The sequence below is a fragment of the Bison bison genome, unplaced genomic scaffold (assembly GCF_000754665.1).
Source record: "Bison bison bison isolate TAMUID 2011002044 unplaced genomic scaffold, Bison_UMD1.0 scf7180017863790, whole genome shotgun sequence".
NCBI classification, from domain to species: domain Eukaryota; kingdom Metazoa; phylum Chordata; class Mammalia; order Artiodactyla; family Bovidae; genus Bison; species Bison bison.
Window position 1 is genome coordinate 52,596 of NW_011494362.1, and position 26,921 is coordinate 79,516.

The 26,921-nt window shown below is 36.3% G+C and overlaps 1 protein-coding gene and 1 non-coding gene across 2 annotated transcripts in view; both read left to right on the plus strand.

Moving 5' to 3' along the window:
• Positions 1-26,921, plus strand: part of PDS5A (PDS5 cohesin associated factor A) — an 89,871-nt gene that overhangs the window by 20,210 nt on the left and 42,740 nt on the right. The window contains exons 7-15 of the mRNA XM_010833563.1: positions 8-123; positions 7,908-8,002; positions 9,426-9,571; positions 12,643-12,794; positions 14,151-14,264; positions 16,160-16,241; positions 17,421-17,469; positions 17,697-17,836; positions 21,341-21,456. Of these exons, the coding sequence (XP_010831865.1) occupies positions 8-123; positions 7,908-8,002; positions 9,426-9,571; positions 12,643-12,794; positions 14,151-14,264; positions 16,160-16,241; positions 17,421-17,469; positions 17,697-17,836; positions 21,341-21,456 (1,010 nt within the window). The remainder of the gene's footprint in view (positions 1-7; positions 124-7,907; positions 8,003-9,425; positions 9,572-12,642; positions 12,795-14,150; positions 14,265-16,159; positions 16,242-17,420; positions 17,470-17,696; positions 17,837-21,340; positions 21,457-26,921) is intronic.
• Positions 20,901-20,972, plus strand: TRNAG-CCC. Its single transcript has one exon. It is a non-coding gene; the product is annotated as a tRNA-Gly (tRNA).

Sequence of the window (26,921 nt, forward strand, 5' to 3'; positions counted from 1 at the left end):
CTCTTAGAGCAATGATGGAGAAGAACGATTAGCTGTTGTTCGACTTTTAGCTAAATTGTTTGGCTCTAAAGATTCCGATTTAGCAACACAGAATCGTCCTCTATGGCAGTGTTTTCTTGGACGGTAAGAGAATACAATTCTGTGGACTCTATGTTTTGGAGGCTAGTCAGTATGGCCCACCTGATTAAAACCACATATATCAAACTTCGATATATGTTTTTTTAATACCAATGTTACTGTCTCTCTCGGAGAGTAAACTGAAGAGCAATTTTTTATGAAGAAAGCTTTTTTTTATTTACCCACATAACAGATTTTAATCTTTCTTGTGTGTGCTAAAATAATGTCATTAGAATAAACATTTGAAGATCTGCAGAGTCTTAAAATTTTTAAATCATGAGATTGAAGACATCATGGTCCAGTCCATGCCATATTTCACTCAAACAGTTTATTTATTTACTGGTGCTTATCCTTTAGATACATAGCTTATCTGGTAGCAAGATGTGTGTTTTAAACAATTCAGTATTGTCTGATTTTGAAATGGAAAATAGCACTGCTCAAAGCTTTTAATGTTCCTTCTAAAGAACTTGGAATTATTGTGTTCTGTTCAACTTGATGGTAAGGTTGGAAAATCTATGAAATTTATTAAATTGCTTTCTTGTGTTACATTTACATGTTTCTTTACTTCAAACATTGATTAAAAAGTCAATTTTTATTATTAATATTCTAGAGAACATTTGAAATTCATCATTGTCTAATTCAACTGATTCAGGAAATGGGCTCCAAAATTTTTCTTCAAGTAAACTCACTATAATAATTGTTATAGTAATCCTATGTTAAATACTAAAATAAATAAGAGACTTCCATGGTGGTCCAGTGGTTAAGAATCCACCTCACAATACAAGGGACACAGGTTCATTCCCTGGGCAGGGTACTGAGATCCCGTATGACACAGAGCAGTTAAGCCCCCGTGACTCAATGAAGATCCTGTATGCTGCCACTAAGACCTGAGGCAGCCAAATAAATAAATTACATATATGTAACAAATTGGAGACACTGATATAATGATATCTTATTTGCCCAGAACAGGTCGTTTTGAAGGTCTTGAATATATTCTGACCATTTGATTAATTAAACTTGAATTTATAAGAATTTAGAGGGAATGAAACAGTTCTACTTGTCAGTACATAGACGAGTGTATCTGTCCTAGTGATTGACATTAATATATATAGAAAAACATTTAAACGAAAATGCAAGACTCCATTTTTCACTTGCATAACTTATAAAAACTAAATCAACAGTAAGAGGCTTCTTACACTGAAAATTTCACATTCACTAGTGTCCTAGTAATCGGTCTCTTATTCAGGTAAACAAAGAAGTATTTTTAGCATATCTGTTGTACTAGACTATTTCCCTTAATTATTTAGTAATAAGTGTTTTGATACTTGATCATGAATAGTACTACTCACTTTTCTCTGTTAGTTAGAAAATTATAAATCCTAAATGAAATATTTTATTAAAATGACAGTTGTCTCTGGATAAGAAAGTAGGCGGCCATGGATATTTATGTGTCTATTAAATAACTTTAGTTTTATTGGTTATTTATGAGATCACTTCAAAAATATACATGTTTTCAATGTTTAAAGTCACATTATCTATGATCAATTATATGCCAACAAAGCAGACAACCTAGAAGAAATGAACAAATCCCTAGAAATGTATTGTTTCCCACGACTGAACCAGGAAGAAACAGAAAATATGTACAAATCAATTACCAGTAATGAAATTGTGTCAGTGATTATTGTTGTTTAGTCACTAAGGCGGAGAGGGCAATGGCACCCTACTCCAGTACTCTTGCCTGGGAAATCCCATGGATGGAGGAGCCTGGTAGGCTACAGTCCATGGAGCCGCTAAGAGTCGGACATGACTGAGCGACTTCACTTTCACTTTTCACTTTCATGCATTGGAGAAGGAAATGGCAACCCAGTCCAGTGTTCTTGCCTGGAGAATCCCAGGGACAGAGGAGCCTGGTGGGCTTCTGTCTGTGGGGTCGCACAGAGTCGGACACGACTGACGAGACTTAGCAGCAGCAGCAGTCACTAAGTCATGTCCAACTCTTTGCGACCCCATGGATTGCAGCATGCCAGGCTTACCTGTCTTTCATTATCTTCTGGAGTTTGTTCAGACTTGTGCTCATTGAGTCGGTGATGCTATCTAACCATCTCATCCTCTGCCACCACCTTCTCCTTTGGTCTTCAATCTTCCCCAGCATCAGGGTCTTTTCCAACGAGTCAGGTCTTTGCATCACATGGCCAAAGTATTGGAGCTGCAGCTTCAGTCCTTTACTAGAATATTCAGGGCCTATTTCCTTTAAGATTGACTGGTTTGAACTCCTTGGTGTCCAAGGAACTCTCAAGAGTCTTCTCCGGCAATACAGTTAGAAAGCATAAGCATCAGTTCTCTGGCACTCAACCTTCTTTATGGTCCAACTCTCACATCCATGCCTGACTACTGGAAAAACCATAGCTTTGACTATACAGACCTTTGTCAGCAAAGTGATATCTTTGCTTTTTAATACACTGTCCATGTTTGTCATAGCTTTTCTTCCAAGGAGCAAGCATCTTTTAATTTCATGGCTGCGGTCACTGTTTTGGAGCCCAGAGAAATAAAATCTGTTACTGATTCTACTTTTTCCCTTTCTGTTTGCAGTGAAGTGATGGGACTGGGTACCATGGTCTTAATTTTTTGAATGCTAAGTTTTAAGCCAGCTTTTTCACTCGCCTCTTTCACCCTCATCAAGAGGCTCTTTAGTTCCTTTTCACTGTCTGCCATTAGAGTGGAATCATCTGCGTTGTTGATATTTCTCCTGGTAATCTTGATCCAGCTTGTGCTTCATCCTGCCCAGCATTTCACATGATGTACTCCACATACAAGTTAAATAAACTAGAGTAACAGTATATATCCTTATCTTAGTCCTTTCCCAATTTTAAACCAACCACTTTATCCATGTCCAGTTGTAAGTGTTGCTTCTTGACCTGCATACAGGTTTCTCGGGAGTCAGGAAAGGTGGTCTGGTATTTCCATCTCTTTAAGAATATTGCACAGTTGATTGTGATCCACACAGTCAAAGGCTTTAATGTAGTCAATGAAGGAGAAATAGATGTTTTTCTGGAATTCCCTTGCTTTTTCTATGATCCAGTGGATTTTGGCAATTTGATCTCTGATCTCCCTGACTTTTCTAAACCCAGCTTGTACATCTGGAAGTTCTCTGTTCATGTACTATTGAAACCTGGCTTGAAGGATTTTGAGCATAACTTTCAGGTCAGTTCAGTTCAGTCGCTCAGTCGTGTCTGACTCTTTGCGACCCCATGAGCGTAACCTTAGCGTAACTGTCCAATAGTTTGAGCATTATTTGGCACTGCCCTTCTCTGGAATTGGAATGAAAACTGACCTTTCTAGTCCTGTGTCCACTGCTGAGTTTTCCAAATTTGCTGACATAGTGAGTGCAGCAATTTAACATCATCTTTAAGGATTTTAAAGAGCTCAGCTGGAATTCCATCACCTCCACTAGCTTTATTTGTAGCAATGCTTCCTATGTCCACTTGACTCCACATTCCAGGATATCTGGCTCTAGGTGAGTGACCACACCATCATGGCTGTCCTGGTCATTAAGACCATTTTTGTAGAGTTCTGTATATACTTGCCACCTCTTCTTAATATCTTCTGCCTCTGTTAGGTACTAGCTCACTATTTGCAGATGACATGTAATACTACATAGGAAATCCTAAAGATGCCACCAGAAAACTACTAGAATTCATCAATGAATTTGAGTATGTTGTAGGATACAAAAATCAATAAACAGAAATCTTTGCATCTGAATACACTAACAGTGAACTATCAGAAAAATTAAGAAAATAATCCCATTTACAGCCACATCATAGAGAATAAAATACCTCAGAATAAACCTACCTAAGGAGGCAAAAGAACTGTACTTGGAAAACTGTAAGATACTGATAAACCAACTGAAGACGACACACAGAGTTGGAAAGATATAATTGAAATAATTAAATATTGTTAAAGGCAATCTACAGATTCATTGCAATCCTTATCAAAATACCAATGGCCTTTTTCACAGAACTAGGATGAATAATTCTACTAAATGGGAGAAGTTATTTCCAAATAATATACATGATAAGTTGTTAATATCTAAAATATATAAATACCTCATTCAAGTCAACATCAAAAAAGCAAGCAACCTGTTTTAAAAATGGGAGAGGATCTGATGAACATTTTTCCAAAGACGACATATGAAAAGATGCTCAACATCAGGGGATATTTGTATACCTTTGGCTAATGCATGTTGATGTATGACCAAAATCAAACCAATGTTGTAAACCGATCATCAATCAATTAAAAATTAATATATTTTTTTAAAAAGATACTCAACATCACTAATCATCAAGGAAGTGCAAATCAAAACCACAGTGAGATACCACCTCACACCTGTCAGAATGGCTGTTATCAAAACGACTACAAATAACAAGTGTCTGCAAAGATGTGGAGAAAAGGGAACCATTGTGCACTGTTGGTGGCGATGTAAATTGGTGCCGCCACTATCGAAAACAGTATGGAGGTTCCTCAGATAATTTAAAATGACACTATCATGTGATCCAGGAATTACAGTCCTGGGTATTTATCTGAAGAAAACAGAAATACTAATCAGAAAAGATAGATTCATTAGCTCCATGTTCACTCTGGCATTATTTATAATAGCCAAGACCAGAAAGCAACCCAGCTGCCCAAACAACAGATCAGTGGATAAACTAGATGTGGTATATACATACGTGGTGGAATTTTACTCTTCCATGAAGAAGGAAATCTTACCATTTGAGACAACATGGATGTCCCAAACAGAGAAGGACAGGTACTGTATGGTTTCACTTATATGTGAAATCTAAAAAAAAAAAAAAAGACCAAACATAACAAAACAAAGACAGTTAAGGAGAACAAACACTTGCCTGAGGGAAAGGGAGGTGGAAGGTGGGGGTGGGGAGGAATAGGGTAGAGGAAATTAAAAGCTAAAAAATAAGTAAATCACATTATTTATGATTAATATTTTTAAATTGCCCAATAAATTTAAAATTTCAGTTACTCAGCTTATCCTTATATGAAGTTCTGAATCTACATACTGAGTTTCATGCTTATTAAATTCTTGCTGTAACCCTAACCCTTATGATTATACAGTGGAATTGAGAAATAGATTTAAGGGACTAGATCTGATAGGCAGAGTGCCTGATGAACTATGGATGAAGGTTTGTAACATTGTACAGGAGACAGGCAAGACCATCCCCAAGAAAAAGAAATGCAAAAAAGCAAAATGGCTGTCTGAGGAGGCTATAAATAGCTATGTAAAGAAGAGAAGTGAAAAGCGAAGGAGAAAAGGAAAGATATACCCATTTGAATGCAGAATTCTAAAGAATAGAAAGGAGAGATAAGAAAGCCTTCCTCAGTGATCAGTGCAAAGAAATAGAGGAAAACAATAGAATGGGTATTCTAGAATGGGAACAATAGAATCATGCAAAGATGGGCTCAATAAAAGACAGAAATGGTATGGACCTAACAGAAGCAGCAGATATTGAGAAGAGGTAGCAAGAATACACAGAAGAACTACACAGAAAAGATCTTCACGACCCAGATAATCAGATGGTATGATCACTCACCTAGAGCCAGACATCCTGGAATGTGAGGTCAAGTGGGCCTTAGGAAGCATCACTACAAACAAAGCTAGTGGAGGTGATGGAATTCCAGTTGAGCTATTTCAAATCCTAAAAGATGATGCTGTGAAAGTGCTACACTCAATATGTCAGCAAATTTGGAAAAAGTCAGTTTTCATTCCAGTCCCAAAGAAAGGCAATGCCAAAGAATGCTCAAACTACCGCACAATTGCACTCATCTCACAAGCTAGTAAAGTAATGCTCAGAATTCTCCAAGCCGGGCTTCAGGAACACGTGAACCGTGAACTTCCAGATGTTCAAGCTGATTTTAGAAAAGGCAGAGGAACCAGAGATCAAATTGCCAACATCTGCTGGATCATGGAAAAAGCAAGAGAGTTCCAGAAAAACATCTTCTGCTTTATTGACTATGCCAAAGCCTTTGACTGTGTGGATCACAATAAACTGTGGAAAATTCTGAAAGAGATGGGAATACCAGACCACTTGACCTGCCTCTTGAGAAACATGTATGCAGGTCAGGAAGCAACAGTTATAACTGGACGTGGAACAACAGACTGGTTCCAAACAGGAAAAGGAGTATGTCAAGGCTGTATATTGTCACCCTGCTTATTTAATTTATATGCAGAGTACATCATGAGAAATGCTGGGCTGGAGGAAGCATATGCTGGAATCAAGATTGCTAGGAGAAATATCAATAACCTCAGATATGCAGATGACACCACCCTTATGGCAGAAAGTGAAGAACTAAAGAGGCTCTTGATGAAAGTGAAAGAGAAGAGTGAAAAAGTTGGCTTAAAGCTCAACATTCAGAAAAGTAAGATCATGGCATCTGATCCTGTCACTTCATGGCAAATAGATGGGGAAACAATGGCTGACTATTTTTCTGGGCTCCAAAATCACTGCAGATGGTGATTCCAGCCATGAAATTAAAAGTCGCTTGCTCCTTGGAAGAAAAGTTATGACCAACCTAGACAGCTTATTCAAAAGCAGAGACATTACTTTGCCAACAAAGGTCCATCTAGTCAAGGCTATGGTTTTTCCAGTAGTCATGTATGGATGTGAGAGTTGGACTATAAAGAAAGCTGAGCGCCGAAGAATTGATGCTTTTGAACTGTGGTGTTTAAGACTTTTGAGAGTCCCTTGGACTGCAAGAAGATCCAACCAGTCCATCCTAAAGGAGATCAGTCCTGGGTGTTCATTGGAGGGACTGATGCTGAAGCTAAAACTCCAATACTTTGGCCACCTGATGCGAAGAGCTGATTCATTTGAAAAGACCCTGATCCTGGGAAAGTTTGAGGGCAGGAGGAGAAGGGGACTACAGAGGATGAGATGGTTGGGTGGCATCATCAACTCAATGGACATGAGTTTGTGTAAACTCTGGGAGTTGGTGATGGACAGAGAGGCCTGGCATGCTGCTGTTCATGGCGTCACAAAGAGTCGGACACAACTGAGTGACTGAACTAAACTGAATACTGGTGGCTCAGCAGTAAAGAATTTGCCTGCCAGTGCAGATATGGGCTTGAACGCTGAATCAGGAAGATCCCTTGAAGAAGAAAAGGCAACCCGTTCAGTGTTCTTACCTGGATATCCCATGGACAGAGGAGCCTGGTGGCCTACAGTCAGTGGGGTGGCAAAGAATTGTACATGACTTAGCAACTAAATAGCAATAGCAAAAAGGGCAATTACGGGTTGGTTCCAGCCACGTGAAACTTTTTTTTTTGCTTTGAGGCAGTATGGCACATGGATTGTGTGTACTTATTTCTGGGTCTGCCCTTGCTTTCTACCTCACATTCTTCTAGCATTTTTCTCCTGTAAACTTTTCTCAGATAGATTTTGTGCATTTTGAAATTTTATTTTTTGTTTGTTTTGTGGTATAATTTTAAGCTACAATTTTTGGCTTTTCAACATACATAGTTTGGGTTGGGGGATGTTTTATACTGTTTTAACATGGTGAAAATCCTGTTCTAAAAAATACTGTTGTGAAATTATGTATTTTTTAATTTATATTCTTCCTTCAGAATGATGTAACTGTCATTTTAATGACCACCGTATTTTCTAGTAAGTATTGGAAAAAAAAACTTTATTTTTTTAGTAGATATTTATGTACTGTTGATGTACCTTATTTGAAAATAGTTATTTTGCCTTACAACTAATATTTAGCAATCTTTTTCTGTATAGATTTAATGACATTCATGTTCCTGTGAGATTAGAAAGTGTGAAATTTGCCAGTCACTGTTTAATGAATCACCCAGATTTAGCAAAGGATCTCACAGGTAAGGTGGCTGGTCTATTGAAATATGAACGCAATCACACAAATATATTTTAGATGTGGCCTTTGACTTTAACTTGAGTTTTTGAATAGGTTTCACTCTGGCACTGTTTCAGGTCTCTAACAGTCATGGACTAGTAAGTGATTTCATGTTTATACAATAAAATTAAGTTTGAAATCTTCACATTGTAATCTTTTGAAATTTTTTGGAATGATAGTTTAAAGAAGTAGACTCTTCCTTTGAGTAAGTAGATAAGTGATTTCTTCTGAAATAGATTAGTAGAATTTCTCATTCTTCACTTGAAATAAAGCGTTTAAACCTACTTATTTGGTTGTAACGAATAAATAGCTTCTATCAAAATACTTGGGCTTCAGACTCAGTATAAGGAGTCTCAGCAGTAAAGAACCTGCCTGCTTTGCAGGAGACTCATGTTCAATCCCTGGATCAGGAAGATCCCCTGGAGTAGGAAATGACAACCCACTCCAGTATTCTTGGAAATACCATGGACAGAGGAGCCTAGCAGGCCGCTGTTCATGGGATTGCAAGAGTCTTACTCAGTGACTAAACCACCAGAATCAAAATACTGTTTACTGTGGGCTGCCTTGATGGCTCAGTGGTAAGGAATCTGCATGCCAATGCAGGAGACACGGGTCGATCCCTGACCAGGAAGATCCTACATGCCACAGGACAGCTAAGCTTGTGTGCCACAACTACTCAGCCTGTGCTCCAGAGCCTGGGAACCACAACTGCTGAGTCCACATGCCACAGCTGCTGAAGCCCATGCACCCTATAGCTCAGCTCCACAACAGGAGAAACTACCACAATTAGAACTCAAGAGCTGCAACTAGAGAACAGCCTCTGCCTGCACAACTAGAGAGTAGCCTCTGCTTGGGCAACTCGAGAAAAGCCTGCACAGCAACAAAGACCCAGCGCAAACAAAAATACAAATAAATGTTTTACCAAATTTTTATCAATTTGTCCAAAAATAAACAAAGTGCTTGCCAAAAAGAGAGGAAATAACTTTGTTCGTATCATAATTATCTAAGATTTTTTTTAGCGGTCATAGAATGTTATTTTATATTGTGTAATGCTATAAGAATTTTTATTGTATTTTTTTTAGTCATTTAATATGTATTGTATAAATCAGGTGCTGCTTTGATTTCAAATCAGGTACTGATTTGACTTTTCCATAATAGTTGGTATAAAATATTATTTATTAACATATAACTTTTCAGTAATAGTATGATATAGTTCATTTTGTTATTATGTAATGGCCACCTCAGAAATTAAATGATTTTAATTTATCCTCATTTTACAATTGTTCCAGTATATAGACATAAAAGCATTAGGTTGTTTTTTTTTTTTTGGTCATTGTGAACATAATGAATATTATAGCTTATATTTAGCTTAATTTTTTCTGTTTCAGAATATTTGAAAGTTCGATCCCATGATCCAGAAGAAGCTATTCGTCATGATGTTATTGTTACTATAATAACTGCTGCCAAAAGAGACCTTGCCTTAGTGAATGATCAGCTACTTGGCTTTGTAAGAGAAAGAACACTGGACAAACGGGTAAAACCTGAGGAATTTTATTCTTTTTTAATTTACTAACCAGTCCATTCTGAAGGAGATCAGCCCTGGGATTTCTTTGGAAGGAATGATGCTAAAGCTGAAACTCCAGTACTTTGGCCACCTCATGCGAAGAGTTGACTCATTGGAAAAGACTGATGCTGGGAGGGATTGGGGGCAGGAGGAGAAGGGGACGACAGAGGATGAGATGGCTGGATGGCATCGCTGACTCGATGGATGTGAGTCTGAGTGAACTCCGGGAGTTGGTGATGGACAGGGAGGCCTGGCGTGCTGCGATTCATGGGGTCGCAAACAGTCGGACTCGACTGAGCGACTGATTTGATCTGATGTTTACACTGTTAGCAAAATACAATAGAAATCATTTTATATTTAAAGTTATCTTGAAAGTCAAATTCAGTTCAGTTCAGTTCAGTCACTTAGTCGTGTCCGACTCCTTGCGACCACATGAATCGCAGCACGCCAGGCCTCCCTATCCATTACCATCTCCCGGAGTTCACTCAAACATTGGATTCTGTAGCTTTTCATATCTTCAGTATGGGTTTTTAGCTCACCTTTACAAAACGAGCAGCAAAATTAAAGTTTTGTTTTACCTTTTCAGTTACATGATGAGTTTCAGAATACTGATCATCACCATTTGTTTGCTTTATAGTTAGCATTTGCGGAAGTATCTGTCTTGGAATATCGTACTTCCTGTAAAAGTGGTGTTTTCATATTGCTATGCTAAGCTTAGAGCCTTTGATGTTTAGTCATTGCTGCTGCTGCTGCTGCTAAGTCGCTTCAGTCGTGTCCAACTCTGTGTGACCCCGTAGACGGCAACCCACCAGGCTTCCCCATCCCTGGGATTCTCCAGGCAAGAACATTGGAGTGGGTTGCCATTTCCTTCTCCAATGCATGAAAGTGAAAAATGAAAGTGAAGTCTCTCAGTCATGTCCGACTCTTCGTGACCCCATGGACTGCAGCCCATCAGGCTCCTCTGTCTATAGGATTTTCTAGGCAAAAGTACTGGAGTGGGGTGCCATTTAGTCATTACTCTTTGTGTAATTTCCTGTATGTGGATGCAATTTAAAATGTGGGTTGATAAATGTAGTACTAAGAACAGTAATAGTTGCTAAGAAATAGTGTCAGCCATAAGGGACATATAGGCAAGGCAGGCTGATAAAACATGTTACTTATTAACATCTTTAAAAAAGGTTGCCTTTAAAAGTGTGCTATTTTATTTGAAGCACAGTTTTAAAAATCTCCTACCATCCTGAAACTAATGCAGTTTAGCTGTAATTTCAAGATAGAAAAGCAGTATCTTGCTATAGAAATATATAGCAAGATGCATTCTTTAAATTGTTTTGAAATAGTCATAGGAGACAGAGATATGTAAACACCATTTAACTTGTTCAGCTGTGTCATTAATTCTCCATCTGAAGAGTTTTTTCCCCCTGGCATTAATATAAATGAAATAACACTCCCTATTGCTTAGTTGTTAATTACCACCTCCCCAGCCCCCAAACCCGATTTCAAGTATTGCCATTTTTATTACTTCTTCCTTTTAGAAACATTTCACTTCTACTTCTGTCAGTGTTTGTTTATAATTTCAGGATGAGCTGAGTAAATGATTCTTGCTAACTGAGACTGTATGATATAGTCTTAATAAGGCCTATTGGACGTTTTAGGAACTGTTATTTTGGTGTAATGAATTAAATAACCTAGAGTATAGCCTTTCTCGGAGAAGGCAGTGGGACCCCACTCCAGTAATTTTGCCTAGAAAATCCCATGGACGAGGAGCCTGGTAGGCTGCAGTCCATGGGGTCGCTAGAGTTGGACACGACTGAGTGACTTCACTTTCACTTTTCACCTTCATGCAATGGAGAAGGAAATGGCAACCCACTCCAGTGTTCTTGCCTGGAGAATCCTAGGGACAGGGTAGCCTGGTGGACTGCTGTCTATGGGGTCGCACAGGGTCGGTGGACACTACTGAAGTGACGCAGCAAAAAAAAAATAGCCTTTCTAAATTTTGTTTTCTCTAAAAAGTGGGAATGAATTAAAATCTTCGATTTCACTGCTTACATTCTTTGGTTTCATGTTAGAAATGTCAAAATGCATCTTTTACTTGTTATATGGGAACAGTTTCATTTCACCAAATAAATAATCTAAAATTGAGAAAAGTATACCAAAAAAATTTCAAGTATTAAATAAACCAAAGATAAGTATACTCTGATTTATTAGAGATAAGTACCTTGTGGTTATTATTGTTCTTTTGTCTTTCTGACTCTAGATTTTTATAATCTCCTTTTCTGTCCACCCTCCTCTGATCACCTTTCTTCCCTTCTCTTAAACCCCTCCAATCTATTTAACTCCTAGTCTTTCATGAATTAGGGTGTGACTAGGTAACTGATTTGCCCTTTAGATTACAAAATAATAAAATTCACTTAAGACTATCACTAAGGTGCTTTCCAACTTTATAATTCAAACATTTTGATACCAAATTTTGCTTTTTTTATAATTGGAGGATAATTGCTTTACAATATTATTTTGGTTTCTGCCACACATCAACATGAATCAGCCATAGGTATACATATGTCTCTTCCCTCTTGAACCTCTCTTCAACCTCCCACCCCAATTTTGCTCTTCTTATTCTGAGTTAATATCAAAAGGGATATAACTAGGATAAAACATTCCAGATGATTCGGCTTTTGTTTGTAGACTGAATTGTATACTTTCTCTTATTTTTTAATCACTCCTAAAACTTGGCCAAATTTTTTTTTAGACAGAATCAAATGAGATTTTTGGTAAAATTTATTGTTGCTTGGCTTTGAAGAAAATAAAAAATTGATAGGTGATCTAGTAGTATTTGCACTGGATAATTTGCAAACTAGTCTGTTTTCTAAACAGAAACATAATCAAAATTGTTGTTTAAGTGATTTGTCTTTTATGAAAATAAGTATTGTGCTAATCTATGCACACCTTAATCTGTGCAACCTATTGGAATAAATCATAATTTTTGCCAGGTATTATACTAAAATTTGTTATCTAGCTCATCTAGTAAACTTTGTACTTTCTAGTGGCGAGTAAGAAAAGAAGCTATGATGGGTCTGGCTCAGCTTTATAAGAAATACTGTCTTCATGGTGAAGCAGGAAAGGAAGCTGCAGAGAAAGTCAGCTGGATAAAGGACAAACTTTTGCATATATATTATCAAAATAGCATCGATGACAAGTGAGTTCCATATGTTGGTAAAATGGATGAATATAAAAGTGTTTTTAATTTTTTAATATGGTTTCTGTTTGATTTTTTTCATAATACTTAGTTTCTAAGTTCAGAAATCACTTTCTGCATGTTTAGACATATCATGTTTAAATAAGACTATAGCCAGAATTATCAGTTAGCATAATAATTGTGAAATATAGGCAAGAGAGTTGGACTCAGACCAGAGACCAAGTGTTCATTCTACCCCTTATTAGATGAGCCTTCCTTACAGAATTGTCTTACGGATTAAATAATATAATGAATATAAAGACCCCTGGCCCACCACCTGGCAATGTAGCACTGTTTTTTAAGTGCTAGTTATTTTTCCTTTTTGCAACACTGTAAGTACCAATTGAGATATTACTGTTCTTTTTTTTTTTTTTTTTGAGGCATAATTGACGTATAGCATTATACTTCAAGTGTATAAGTGTTATGATTCTATATTTGTATATATTGCCAAATGATCACCTAGTAAGTCTAACTTCCATACCCATATATAGAAAATTCTTTTCTTGAGATGAGAACTTATGTTGTTTTCCCTTTCTGAATGTTACTCATAATTCTCTATTGGATTACAGTAATAATTTTGTTTTTTGCAAAATACTTCACAGTGTTTTATTGAGTTAGACTACTTTGACATTATTGATTATGTATTTCATTGGCTAATGAAGAATCCTTATATTTAATAAGGATTAAATAAGAATAATTTTATAATTATAATCCTTATAATAAGAACCTTTATTCTAGTGATGTTGAATAATAAATATAGGCTTAGCAAGAAGGATATTTGAATATGGTAACGAATTTAGAATGTGCAGTGAAGACAGATCTGCATAAGAGAAGCTGATTTTCAGGATGATGAAGGAAGATCACCTTGATTTTACAGAATGACAACATGGGAAAGGAGCCAGACTGTAATCAGAGGAAATTGATACATTTTTTGAGAATTAGTAATTCTTGATCGTAGCTTTATTTGTAATGTTAAATAATTTCTGATAGCTCCAGACTGATGATGACGAACAGGTGGAACAGGCTTAGCATCCTGTGCTTAGGAATAATATATAACCCTTTTAGAACAGATGTTTCAGGCTGACAAAGTGTAAAGCCACAAGTAACAACTGTAGCTCTAAATTTAAAAATAACTATACTTGTAAGGAAAAACATTGATCACATACTGATCTTTTCCATTTATTTGCACACATGGGTATCACCATTGGTATGGTATCTTTGTATGAGGTGGTTAAAATATAAAATGGCTTTTGCTTCTGAAAAACAGAATAATTTTGTTACTTGGGGTTTTTTTCTCTTTGTTTGTTTGCTTCATAGACTATTGGTAGAGAAAATCTTTGCTCAATATCTTGTCCCCCACAACCTGGAAACAGAAGAGAGAATGAAATGCTTGTATTATTTGTATGCTAGTTTGGATCCAAATGCTGTCAAGTAAGTTACTTTTTAAATGATTCTTGAATCTTTTATACAGTTATTTATTTAATCATTTCTAATTGCTTCTTCTAGTTGAATCAAGAACCTCAGATAAATATTTATAGAGAAAATTTTTATCTAAATTCAAGTAAATTAAAGCAAAAATATTCCTATATGCATAGATATATTTGGCAACTGAGCAATATGGTTTCAGGAATTTAGAGAAGTCCCCATGTCAAAATTGTCTTTTGTGCACCTGTTGACTGGGATCTAAATCACGTTATTGGAGGTTTACCATACTAAGCCTAAGAAATAAGAACTGGTTCTTTGTCAGGAGAACATGTCCAGATCACTTCTGTGTAGAATAACTGTATGATTGATTGTCGAAACAAGTATTTTTGAGATTGAAAGAAGGCACTATTAATAATTTTGTTCAGACAGCCACCATAACTTAAATATCCCAGGCCACTTAGAATCTGTGGGCATTCCACTTTAATAAAGCTTTTAAAAAAGTAAGTAACTCCTCTTATTGAGAATTCTGATTCTCCTTAATAAGAACCTCAGCTATTACATTTACATATATATATATTACTTTAATTTCATATAATTTCAAATTTACAGAAAAGTTTCAAAAATAATAACAAAACTTTTAAAATCCCATTTAGTGAAATTCCTAATTTTTGACCATTTGCTTTATCATTTGTGCGTACTTTACATACGTACTTTCTTTGATCCATAGATAGTAATTTGCAGACACTGCATTCCTTTACATCTAATACATAGGTATTCCTTAATTACAAGGATATTCTTTTATATAACTAGAGTGCTTTCATTGAAAGTCAGGAGGTTTAATATTGATAAAATATTGTATAATCCAGTGTGTATTCAAATTTCCTCAATTGTCCAAATAATGTCCTTTATGGATTTTTGTTCCCTTTCTAGGATTACATGTTGCATGTTTAATTATCATGTCTCTAGTCTTTTTAAATTTGGAACCATTTCTCAGTTTGCCTTTGTCTTTTATGACTTGGACAGTTTTCAGAACAGTGTTGCATAGGTCAGTTATTTTATATAATGTTCTCTCAGTTCGGGTTCATTCAGTGTTTCCTCATTACTGGGTTGAGATTATGCGTTTTCAGCAGAAAGTCCACAGAGTAACATACCCTATTAGAAGACATCAGCCATCATTTTAAGGATTTGCAAGTAGTTCATAACGTTCACTGTAGATAGTAAATTCCAGGCCAGAGGTCTTGATCTCTGTTTATATTTGGCAAAGCGTACTCAGAAATAAACTAATTTTGAGCACCTGAAATTACAGAGTGGGTTTGTAAGAGAAGAAAATCTGCTATCACGGAGAGAAAAGAATCCAGAGTAAAGAAACTCAATTTAAATTTGGCATGTTTTGAATCCACATCATTTCCAAGAAATTCATTTTTGAAGTCATCTGCACTATTTCATGCATACCTCCTTAGCCTGGCCTTTCACGATCTGATCCTTTTCTATAATACTTTCCAGCTTCCTTATGCTCCCCTACTCACGTTCTGTCCTCCAAGCCTATAAATTTTTTTCACGTCCCTGTGTGTGCCATGTACTTTAATGACATTTTTCTCTCTGTTTGTAGCAGAACTTTCTGGCTACCTCTGCTTAGAATGTCTGAATTCCTTCAGTTTACTTGGCAAGATCCTATTCATCCTTGAAAACTTCTCAAATATTTTCTCTCATAAGAAGCCTTATGTTTACTATTGTAAACCCAACTGTCTTAATCCTAATAAGTAAATTTTCTGAAGCTTTAAATTTTAGGTAGATGTAGAAGAATGGCGTATCTACACCATGCAGTGAGAAAACTAGTAAAGTTGAATAATTACCAGTATTGTTATATTATGTATATTTTTCATATTTATAACTATTTACAGAGCTCTCAATGAAATGTGGAAGTGTCAGAACATGCTTAGAAGTCATGTACGAGAACTGTTGGATTTGCACAAGCAGCCTACAGTAGGTTCATGATTTGTTTAAATTCACAGTTTTAGTCATTGTTAATTTTTCTGTATAATGAAGCAAGCAAAAGGTATCTCAGCTGTTTTATATTCTAAATGTCAGTTAGTTTCTGTGGTTATCCAAGATAAATTTACATTTCACATGAATATTAAAAAAATATTTTTCACCATGAGCACAGAAATGGTGTTTTCTAGTATATCAAGTATTTTGACACTAAGAATTTATAGTTTATCAGTTTTCAAATAATTAGAATTAAATCTCAGTATAAAATTATATTAGAAGTCAAATTTTTTTCCTCTTTGACTTTTGGTCTGTCATTGTAGTATCAGTATCAAATCAGGTATCAATCCTTTGAAGATTCCAAAGTCAAATTAACAAAGAAATGCTGCCCAGCATTTTCTGAAGGTTGAAAAAAGAAACATAAATAATATAAATGCTTCTAAACATATTTGCTAGAGTAGGTGTACTTAGCCAGGGAACCATGCACAGAGACCCCCTCAGTGGCCATGGATGCCTAAAGCGAGTGTTGTCTTTTTTTTTTTTTTTGGTAAATGACCATACAGTCTCTGGAATTGCTTAACTCTGCCTCTGTGGTGCAGAAACAGTCACAGATAGTTCATAAATGAATGGGCATGATTGTGATCCAACAAAACTTTAAAAAAAGTGGGAAGTCCATGGGATCATACAGATTCATTAATAAAAGAGTACTCTTGTAATGGAGGAAAGGGCAGTAGGAAGGAAGGTGATACATTAATTAATGGGCCACAGAATAGCTAGTAGAACTATTCAGAAAGAAATTTTTTCTACTTTACACATTTTTAGTTAATTTTATTTGGTGTATAGTTTCACAGTAATTTTGATACGATAATTGTTTTCATTATTTTCTGTTCTGTTTTCTGACAAGATAATTTCCCTATGAAAGTTATATAACTTTCAAAATTTTTAAAATACCTTCCTGCTGGCATTTCCTTTCCTTCTGTTTGTGCTAGTTTAATAGTTGTTACTCCATGGTTGTTTGTTATCTGCATAGGCTGTAGATATGGTAAGCCATTTCCTACTGGGTATATTATGATGGATTTTTTTTAACTTAAGAAAATGTACAATACTGAGTGTAGGTTTTCTTAATGAAATTTTGTTAGCACATATGACGTCATTTGTTTCTGTTTTAAATTTCAGTCAGAAGCTAACTGTTCTGCTATGTTTGGAAAACTGATGACCATAGCAAGTGAGTATGTTTATTCACTTTGTAGGTTTATAGCAGACATCAAATAATTTCCCCAGTGGAACTATCAGTTTAATACTTATTTAGTAAGAAAAAATAATCCTTAATAATTTTATTTCTAAGACCCATATAGTCTTATCTTTTGGTAGGACAGCAGTATTTTTTAAGACAGCTTGGTTTTAGTTTAGTAGTTTTTCTTTTGCAGTATTGTTTCTTTTTTAATCTTCTAGAGAATTTGCCTGATCCTGGGAAAGCACAAGATTTTGTGAAGAAATTTAACCAAGTTCTCGGTGATGATGAGAAACTGCGATCTCAGTTGGAGTTGTTAATCAGTCCAACCTGTTCGTGCAAACAGGCAGATGTTTGTGTGGTTAGTAAATTATACTTCTGTATTTGTTCTTCTAGCTTTGCTTATAAAAACTTAGATTTCATTAAAATCTGCTTTACATAAATTATTTTATTTGTGTGAATGTAACAGTATTGTGAGCTCTGAATCACCTAGGAGTACATCTGTGGTCGACTTAGTTCTCTTTACTTGTCACTAGTCAGTCAAATTCCAGGAAAAACACTAGAGAAGTAAGCCAGGGAGATTGGTCCTAGGAATCGAGCAAGATAAAATTATTTGTATTTAGTAGACATTTATTAGATAAATCAGAATTTTCTAGTGTGTGTGTATTGTCCCATGTATCAGCATGAGAAAAACCCTTGTCAGTATATCAGCAATAGTTCAGTTGCCATATACACATTTATAAACAAGGTAATTCCTGTTTAGGCTTTTGTCTTCATTCTATTTTTAGACTATTTTATAGAAAACCAGTTGTTGACAATACCCATGGAAAAATTCATTCATTTACTTACCATTTTATGAGACAGTTTCTAATTTCATCTTTACCGTTTACTACTGGTGTGACCTTTAGCAAGTTGTTTAGTATTTTTGAGATTCATTTTTTTCATCTCTAAATGTTAACAATCTCACAGGGTTGTTAAGAGGATATAGATAGATATGGATATAGGTATCTTACCTAATACATGGTTCCAGACTGCCCTTTAGGATTTAAATATTAATAAATTTGTATTTCACATATATGACAGTATTACACATATATAACACAATACAGTATTACATATATATGCCAAACACTATGCTTGGGACCAGGCTTATACAGATGAATAAGAGAAAGAAAGTCATTTCAGTTATTTATGTCTAACTTTGCTCTAGAAAGATAATTATTTAAATATGTGATTAGGGATAAGGACTATAAACAGATGTATATACAAAGTCATTTGGGAGCATGGAATATGTTTTTTTTTTTTTCTCAGTCTAATAGGCATATAGGATCTTAAAAGAGTAGTAATTAGGAAGAGGTGGGAGGAAGCCAGTTTAGGGAAGAGAGCAGTGGATTCTTCCATTGTACCTAGGGATGTGAATGTCACAAGTGCCCAAAATAACCTTGTCTTTGCACTTCTGAATGGGATGGTTTGCTGAGAACATTTAAAGGTTTCATTTACTTCTTGGTATTTAGAATTCCAGTTCCAGAATACTGTGTTCTGCTGGGTATCTACTAATATAATTGGATCATAGAATGAAATGGCTTGAAAAATACCATAGAGATAATTGGTTTAACCACTTCATTTTACAGATAAAGATTACATTTTAAAGAGGTGAAGTTTCTCGTCCAGTGTTTCACAGCTAGTGACTGAGCTTCAGGTAGAGTCCAGATCTTAATAGACCCATGACAGTGTTCTTTCTACATATTTCATCATTTGCAAGAACCCAATCAAGTGGTACTTTTTGGTCTGAGAAAAACAGGACTTGAGTTTGAAAAGTGATAGTAACGTGATTCCTGCTATTTGTCAGAACAGATATATCTAAGAGCTTCCAAATCCAGAAAGTATATGCAAAGCAGATGTAAGGAAAACATCTCAGGGTGATTGATGGTAGGAAGCAGGAGACTAGAGATGTAGAAAGTCTTTTTTTTTTTTGAACGTGTAAAGGAAACTTTATTTGTTGCTGCCTACTTGCCACATACTAATTTGGCTTGTTGCTTATCCCCAGTATAAGCTTACATTTAGGATTATGACAGATATACTTTTTAAAAATAATTGTTATGAGAGATTACCTAAATATTACATACATAAAATGTGGTTTGAAGAATTACTTAAATATATTATTATTTATATACATTGGTATATTTTATATAGTGCTATCACTGTGCTTAAATGTGATTTACTCTTTTTCCTGTTAGCATTTCCTTTATTTTTCCTGTACTTATATGTATTACCATAATTCTTTTCTAATGCCTAGTTCTTTCATTTTTTAATACTGACTATATAGTTTGCCTAGCAATTTTCCAATGGCATAGTTGTTGTTAGACAATCACTGACTTTATCGTATGTTAAAGCAAGTAAACTTTATACCAAGTGGGAGAAAACCCCCTCTTTAGGAAGACTTGCACAAAGTAAGTCTGATTTCAAAAGATAATACAAAATTAATGTTAAATATCTATCTGTAGTATAGACCAAAGTGTATAAGGACCTAAGCACTGACTAAAATATTTATTTTCTCAAATGCTGAAACTTTGCTGAGTTAATTACTACTTGCAAAATAAATCAAGCACTTCCTAGTGACTAATAAATTTTCTTCTGAATCTCAGTCCTTTGGATTTTTACTCTCTAATAGCAAACATGGATGCTATCTAATTTAATATGACCTTCATAATTAATTTGTGTCAACGTGTCACTGAGGGACTTCCCAGGTGATCCAGTGGCTAAGACTCCTTGCTGCCAATGCAGGGGTCCAGGGTTCATTCCCTAATTAGGGAACTGGATCCCAAATGTTGCAACTAAGACCCAGCAAAGCCAAATTAATTAATTTTTTTTTTAAGTCACTGAAAGTACAACAGAAATTTGTTTCCTTTATCCCCTTGGACACATTTCCTTAAATTTTTTTTTTTTTTTCATGAAAAAACTAATAAATAGAGTGACTATTATTTGTTATATTGCTTTATAGTTTGGAAAGCAAATGTGCTTTATCTTCTCAACTAACATTTCCACTTATTCATCAGAAATAATCAATGAAAATACTTGTTATTAATGTAAATTTCTTTCTCTAGTACCCAACACATTATAAATTTAACCTTGTCTTTGGATGATTCAGTCTCTTAGAATCATTAAGTCCTTATATTCTTTAGAAACTTGCAGCAATAATATCTTTTCTTTTGCAGGAACTCTTTGATATAATGTCACCATTTTTTAACTCAACTATGATCTTCCAGAACTGAAAAACTTTATACACTTAAAAGTCTTCTCCTCTTTTAAAAAAAAAATTGTTGACCAAAAGAAAAGTTTTTTCAGACTATGAAGTAAACCATTGAAACATGCCCATGACAGTGTAAATTATTTTAATTTTTTCAAAAGTAGATACTAAAGGGACTTCCCTAGTGGTCCAGTGGTTAAGACTCTACACTCCCAATGCAGAGGCCCAGGTTTGATCCCTGGTCAGGGAACTAGATCCCACATGCTGCAACTAAGAACTGGTGCAGCCGTTAAATAAATAAATGCATATCAGTTGTAAAAATATACAGCATTAAAGATTGTCTACTACGTAGTAATTTCATGAGAGAAATATGAGACAAAAGGCATAAATCATACCATGTTACCCCCCTTTTTTTCCTCTACAGTCTAGATTTTCTAGTGCTTGCCTAATGAGTATATCATTTTAGTCAGGGTATAAAGCAGAGAAAGTTTTTTTTTTTTTTCTTTTTTTACATCTGATGGTATTAAATCCTTAAATGCTTTTGATGCCTAGGATCATTTTTATTTTGAAAAACATGAAAGGATCGTACTTACAGTGAAACTCTTTCCCTTCCTATAGAGAGAAATAGCCCGGAAACTTGCCAATCCTAAGCAGCCAACAAATCCTTTTCTAGAGATGGTCAAATTTCTGTTGGAAAGAATTGCACCTGTGCACATTGATTCAGAAGCCATCAGGTAAACTAGGAGTTATATTCATTCATAAATAAAATATAATTTGAAACTACAGTGTTGTAAGTTTAAATTCTGGGTCCCCAACGAGACCTCAAAAGGTATACAGGGAACCTATATCATGTATCATTCAAGTTGAAAGAAAGACAGGCTCCTTTTCTGATCATTGGTTTGTTTCATTACTTTTTATTTAATTTTAGAAAGAAATCTTGTGTTTATTTTTAGCTTGTATGTTCTCATTAAAGAAAACCTAGAACATAAGAAAATCTATAGCTATCATCAGCCTTTGAGTTTTCTTAACTCTTTTCATGGCCTCATAAAGTTTTTTAGTATGTATTACATCACTGTTTACTTGAGATATGTGAGAAACAGAATAGCATTATGAAAGGAGCACAAGATTGCCATTAGACTAATCTGCTTTCAGAACACATCTGTTACCAATTTTTGGCTTTAATTTAGTTTTTAATTTATTTTTAACTTTAATAGGGGTATAACATCTCCTGGTGGATGAGTGTGAAAATTAGTAATAATATGTAAAAAATAAGCAGGCTAGCATCACAAACATTGACATCTATTGTCTTTGATTAATTGTTCCCATGATTTCATATGTTTCACTTATTTCTAATGATTTTCAATTGTAAACTTCTGAGAATACTTCTACCTTGTACTAACCATTTTTCCAGCTCATCAGCTATAAATCTTTCCATTTGGGGTTACTGACTAACATTTATTGATTCTCTTTTCTTTGAATTAGGAGACCTGGTTCTAGCCATTACTAGTACGTGACTCACTGTTTGGTTGTATTAAAATGCCAATCATATTAGTTTGCTAGGGCTGCCATGGCAAAATACCACAGACTATGTGGCTTAAACAACAGAAATTTGTATTCTCACATTCTGGAGAGTAGCAGTCCATGATCAAGTTTGATTTCTCCTGGAGCCTCTCCATGGCATGCAGTTAACCTCCTCTTTGCTCTCCTCACACGTCTGTGTCCTGACCTCCTCTTCACATAAGAAAACAGCCATTTGGGATTATGGCCCACCCATCTGACCTCAGTTTACCTTAATTATCTCATTAAATAATTAAAATCTCATCTATTTCCAAGTAGTCACATTCTGAGGTGTCCTGGAGGTTAGGACTTCTACGTATGAATTTAGGGTATTCAATTCAATCCGTAATGGTGATGTTTGTTTTTTAACTAAGATCTTATCCTTTAATCTTATTAGCAAATAAGAAAGCTAAGGTTCTGAGAAAAACATGGTAGTTTTTTACAGCTGGGTGATAGCAAAAGGTATTTTGCTATTAATTTTTAATAGAGATACCCCACATCCAGGGGCAAAGGAGCAGCCCCAGCAGGATGGTAGGAGGGGCAAATTCGCATTTAGAATCAAACCCCATTCCCGCCGGAGATGCTCAGAGGGCTCAAACCAACCTTGTGTGCACCAGGACTCAGGGCCCTCACAGAGACGGACACGGAACTGTGTCTGAGCGTCTCCTATGGAGGTATGGGTCACTAGCGTCAGCTAGTGGAGGAGATGGAATTCCAGTTGGGCTATCTCAAATTGTGAAAGTGCTGTACTCAATATGTCAGCAAATTTGGAAAACTCAGTAGTGGCCACAGGATTGGAAAAGGTCAGTTTTCATTTCAATCCGAAAGAAAGGCAATGCCAAAAAATGCTCGAACTACCGCACAATTGCCCTCATCTCACACACTAGTAAAGTAATGCTCAAAATTCTCCAAGCCAGGCTTCAACAGTACATGGACCATGAGCTTCCAGATGTTCAGGCTGGTTTTACAAAAGGCAGAGGAACCAGAAATCAAATTGCCAACATCCTCTGGATCATCGAAAAAGCAAGAGAATTCCAGGAAAACATCTATTTCTGCTTTATCGACTATGCCAAAGCCTTTGACTGTGTGGATCACCACAAACTGTGGAAAATTCTGAAAGAGATGGGAATACCAGACCACCTGACCTGCCTCTTCAGAAATCTGTATGCAGGCCTTTTCTTGTTTTTAATGGAGTGATTTTAAATATTTAAATACCGTTAAAGTGTACTAAGTGGTATTTTACTGGTAGTCCAGTGGCTAAGACTCCAGGCAGGGGCCGTGGTTTGATCTCTAGTTGGGGAACTAAATCCTACATGCTGCAACTAAGAGTTTGTATGCCACAACTGAAAGTTCGAATGCTGTAACTAAAGATCCCACTGCTGCTGCTGCTAAGTCACTTCAGTCGTGTCCAACTCTGTGTGACCCCAGAGATGGCAGCCCACCAGGCTCCCCCGTCCCTGGGATTCTCCAGGCAAGAACACTGGAGTGGGTTGCCATTTCCTTCTCCAAAAGATCCCATAGGGCACAGCTATTGGTAAGACACAGTATCGCGAAATAAATAAATAATTTTTTTAAGATACTAAAAGAAAAGAGGTTGAAGATAGGTTAAGGGGAATAGAAGTATGATGGAGCACCATCAGTAAGAAAATGGACCAGTAAGAAGAAAATCTTCCCCTATGGTGTTAAAAAATGATAGATACAAATTAAAGGAAGTTATAAAATAGGAAAATTACAGTTTTCCCTAAAAGCTCCATTGTTCTCCTTTAGGTCAAAAGTTAGATAGTCTACTCAGTGGAAGAATTTAAAAAGGAGACCTGAGTTCGAATGATAAAGATTTAGAGCAGTTGTTACAGGATAGGAAAGAAAAGGACACATGGAAGATATCCAAGCAGTTTTGAACATGCATTTGGATTGGTGATGATCTTTTGCTTCATCATACTCTGTGAAATATTTGGAGTATGTATTATTTATCTGATTTACAGATCAGTAATACTGCTTTCACGAAAAGAAGAATTACAGTTCTGGCTTCAAGATTTGGATCTGCCTCATACAACTTTTTGACTTAATAATGGTGATCCCACCCACACCGTAATGAAAGCAAATTATACCTGCCTTGTTTTACACTGTAGTTCCAGGATAGACCCTAAGACTTAGTTCACAATAGGTAGTCAGTAAATACATATTAAATAAATGCATGCACTGACAATTATGAGTAGTCAGATACATGTATAAATTTTATCAAATATTTGTAGTTTTATTTATAAATTCACGTGTTTTATGGGATTTCCTTCTAGTAGCTTAAATCAGAATATTTTTTTCAAAATGGAAATAATTTTTTAAAAAATACATGTCATTGGTGAAAAAGTTGGCTTAAAGCTCAACATTCAGAAATCTAAGATCATGGCATCCAGTCCCATCATTTCATGGCATCCAGTCCCATCACTTCATGGCAAATAGATGGGGAAAGAGTGGAAACAGTGTCAGACTTCATTTTTGGGGGCTCCAAAATCACTGCAGATGGTGATTGCAGCCATGAAATTAAAAGATGCTTACTCCTTGGAAGGAAAGTTATGACCAACCTAGACAGCATATTAAAAAGCAGAGATGTTACTTTGTCAACAAAGTCCATCTAGTCAAGGCTATGGTTTTTCCAGTAATCATGTATGGATGTTAGAGTTGGACTATAAAGAAAGCTGAGCACCGAAGAATTGATGCTCTTGAACTGTGGTGTTGGAGAAGACTCTTGAGAGTCCTTGGACTGCAAGGAGATCCAACCAGTCCATCCTAAAGGAGATCAGTCCTGGGTGTTCATTGGAGGGACTGATGCTGAAGCTGAAACTCCAATATTTTGGCCACCTAATGCGAAGAGCTGACTCATTTGAAAAGACCCTGATCCTGAGAAAGATTGAGGGCAGAAGGAGAAGGGGACAACAGAGGATGAGATAGCTGCATGGCATCACCGACTCGATGGACATGAGTTTATGTAAACTCCGGGTTACTGACTAAAATTAAAAATGCTGACTATAGAGGGGCTTCCTGGTGGCTAAGAATCTGCCTGTCAGTGCAGGAGACATGAGTTTGATCCCTGTTCTGGGAAGATCCCGCGTGCTGCGGAGCAGCTAAGCCCATATGACACACAACTATTGAGCCTGGGCTCTGAGCCTAGAAACTATAGAATACTGAGCCCTTGTGCCCAAACTACTGAAACCCAAATGCCCTAGAGGTCATGCTCTGCAACAAGAGAAACCACCGCAATGAGAAGCCTGTGTACCACCACTAGAGAGTAACCCCCGCATTCTGCAACTAGAGAAAAGTCTGAGCAGCGACAAGGACACAGCATAACCAAAAATAAAAATTTTTTTTCTAATTGCTGACTATACAAAGTGTTGATGTATACGTAACTAACAGTGTGTTGGTGATGTTGAAAGCAGTTTGTTTTAGCATCAGATTATCTCAACATTGTCTCAACTCAGAAATCCCAATATTAGACATTTGCCTATAAGAAAGTGAAGTGAAGTCACTCGGTCGTGTCCGATTCTTTGTGACCCCATGGACTGTAGCCCACCAGGCTCCTCCACCCATGGGATTCTCCAGGCAAGAGTACCAGAGTGGGTTGCCATTTCCTTCTCCAGGGGATCTTCCTGGCCCAGGGATCAAACCCAGGTCTCCTGCATTGTAGGCAGACACTTTACTGTCTGAGCCACCAGGGAAGCCCCGCGTATAAGAAAGGAAGACGTCATTATGTCTTTGGGTTTCCCTGTTGGCTCAACAGTGAAAGAATCTACCTGCAATGCAGGAAACACAGGTTTGACCCCTGGGTCAGGAAGATCCCTTGGATAAGGAAATGGCAACCCACTCCAGTAGTCATTCCTGGGAAATTCTATGAACAAAGGAGCCTAACAGGCTACAGTTCATGGAGTCACAGGGTCAGACATGACTTAGCAGCTAAACTACCACCGCTACTTGTGTTTAAAGTGTAAATACCCAGAAGTCCATCAGTTGGTAATTGGATAAAAATAACTGGGGTATATCTATACAACGAAGTACTTACCAGCAATAGAGAGGAAGTTCATTTCAGTGGTTCACACTGATCCTATGCAACAACATGGAGGAGTCTCAAAAGCATTATGTCACATAGAAGTTGTCAAACACAAAATATATAAAATTTTATAAAAGGTAAAATTCTAGTGGCAGAAAGTTGATCAGTTATTGCCAGAGTAGGAAAAGGGAATTAACCACAGAAGAAGTGTAAGGTAGGTTTTTGTGGTGATGACAGTTGTTTTATGTATATATCACTACAGTGATTCACCACTTTATTTATACCCACTAGAATGGCTATGATCAAAAAGTTGAGTTGAAAGGAATGTAGAAAAATTGGAACCTTCATGTATTGCTAATGGGTGTAAATGTTGGAGGTGCTTTGGAAAGCAGTTGGACAGTCCTCCAAAAGTTAAGCCTGGAGGTACCGTATGTGTGGGCATGTGCTCAGTCGTGTCCAGCTCTTGTGACCCATGGAGTGTAGCCCACGGGAGTGGGTTGCTGTTTCCTCCTCCAGAGTATCTTCCTGACCCAGGGGAAGATGAACCTTGAGAACTCCATTTATATGAAGTATTCAGAATTGGCAAATATATATAGCAGCACA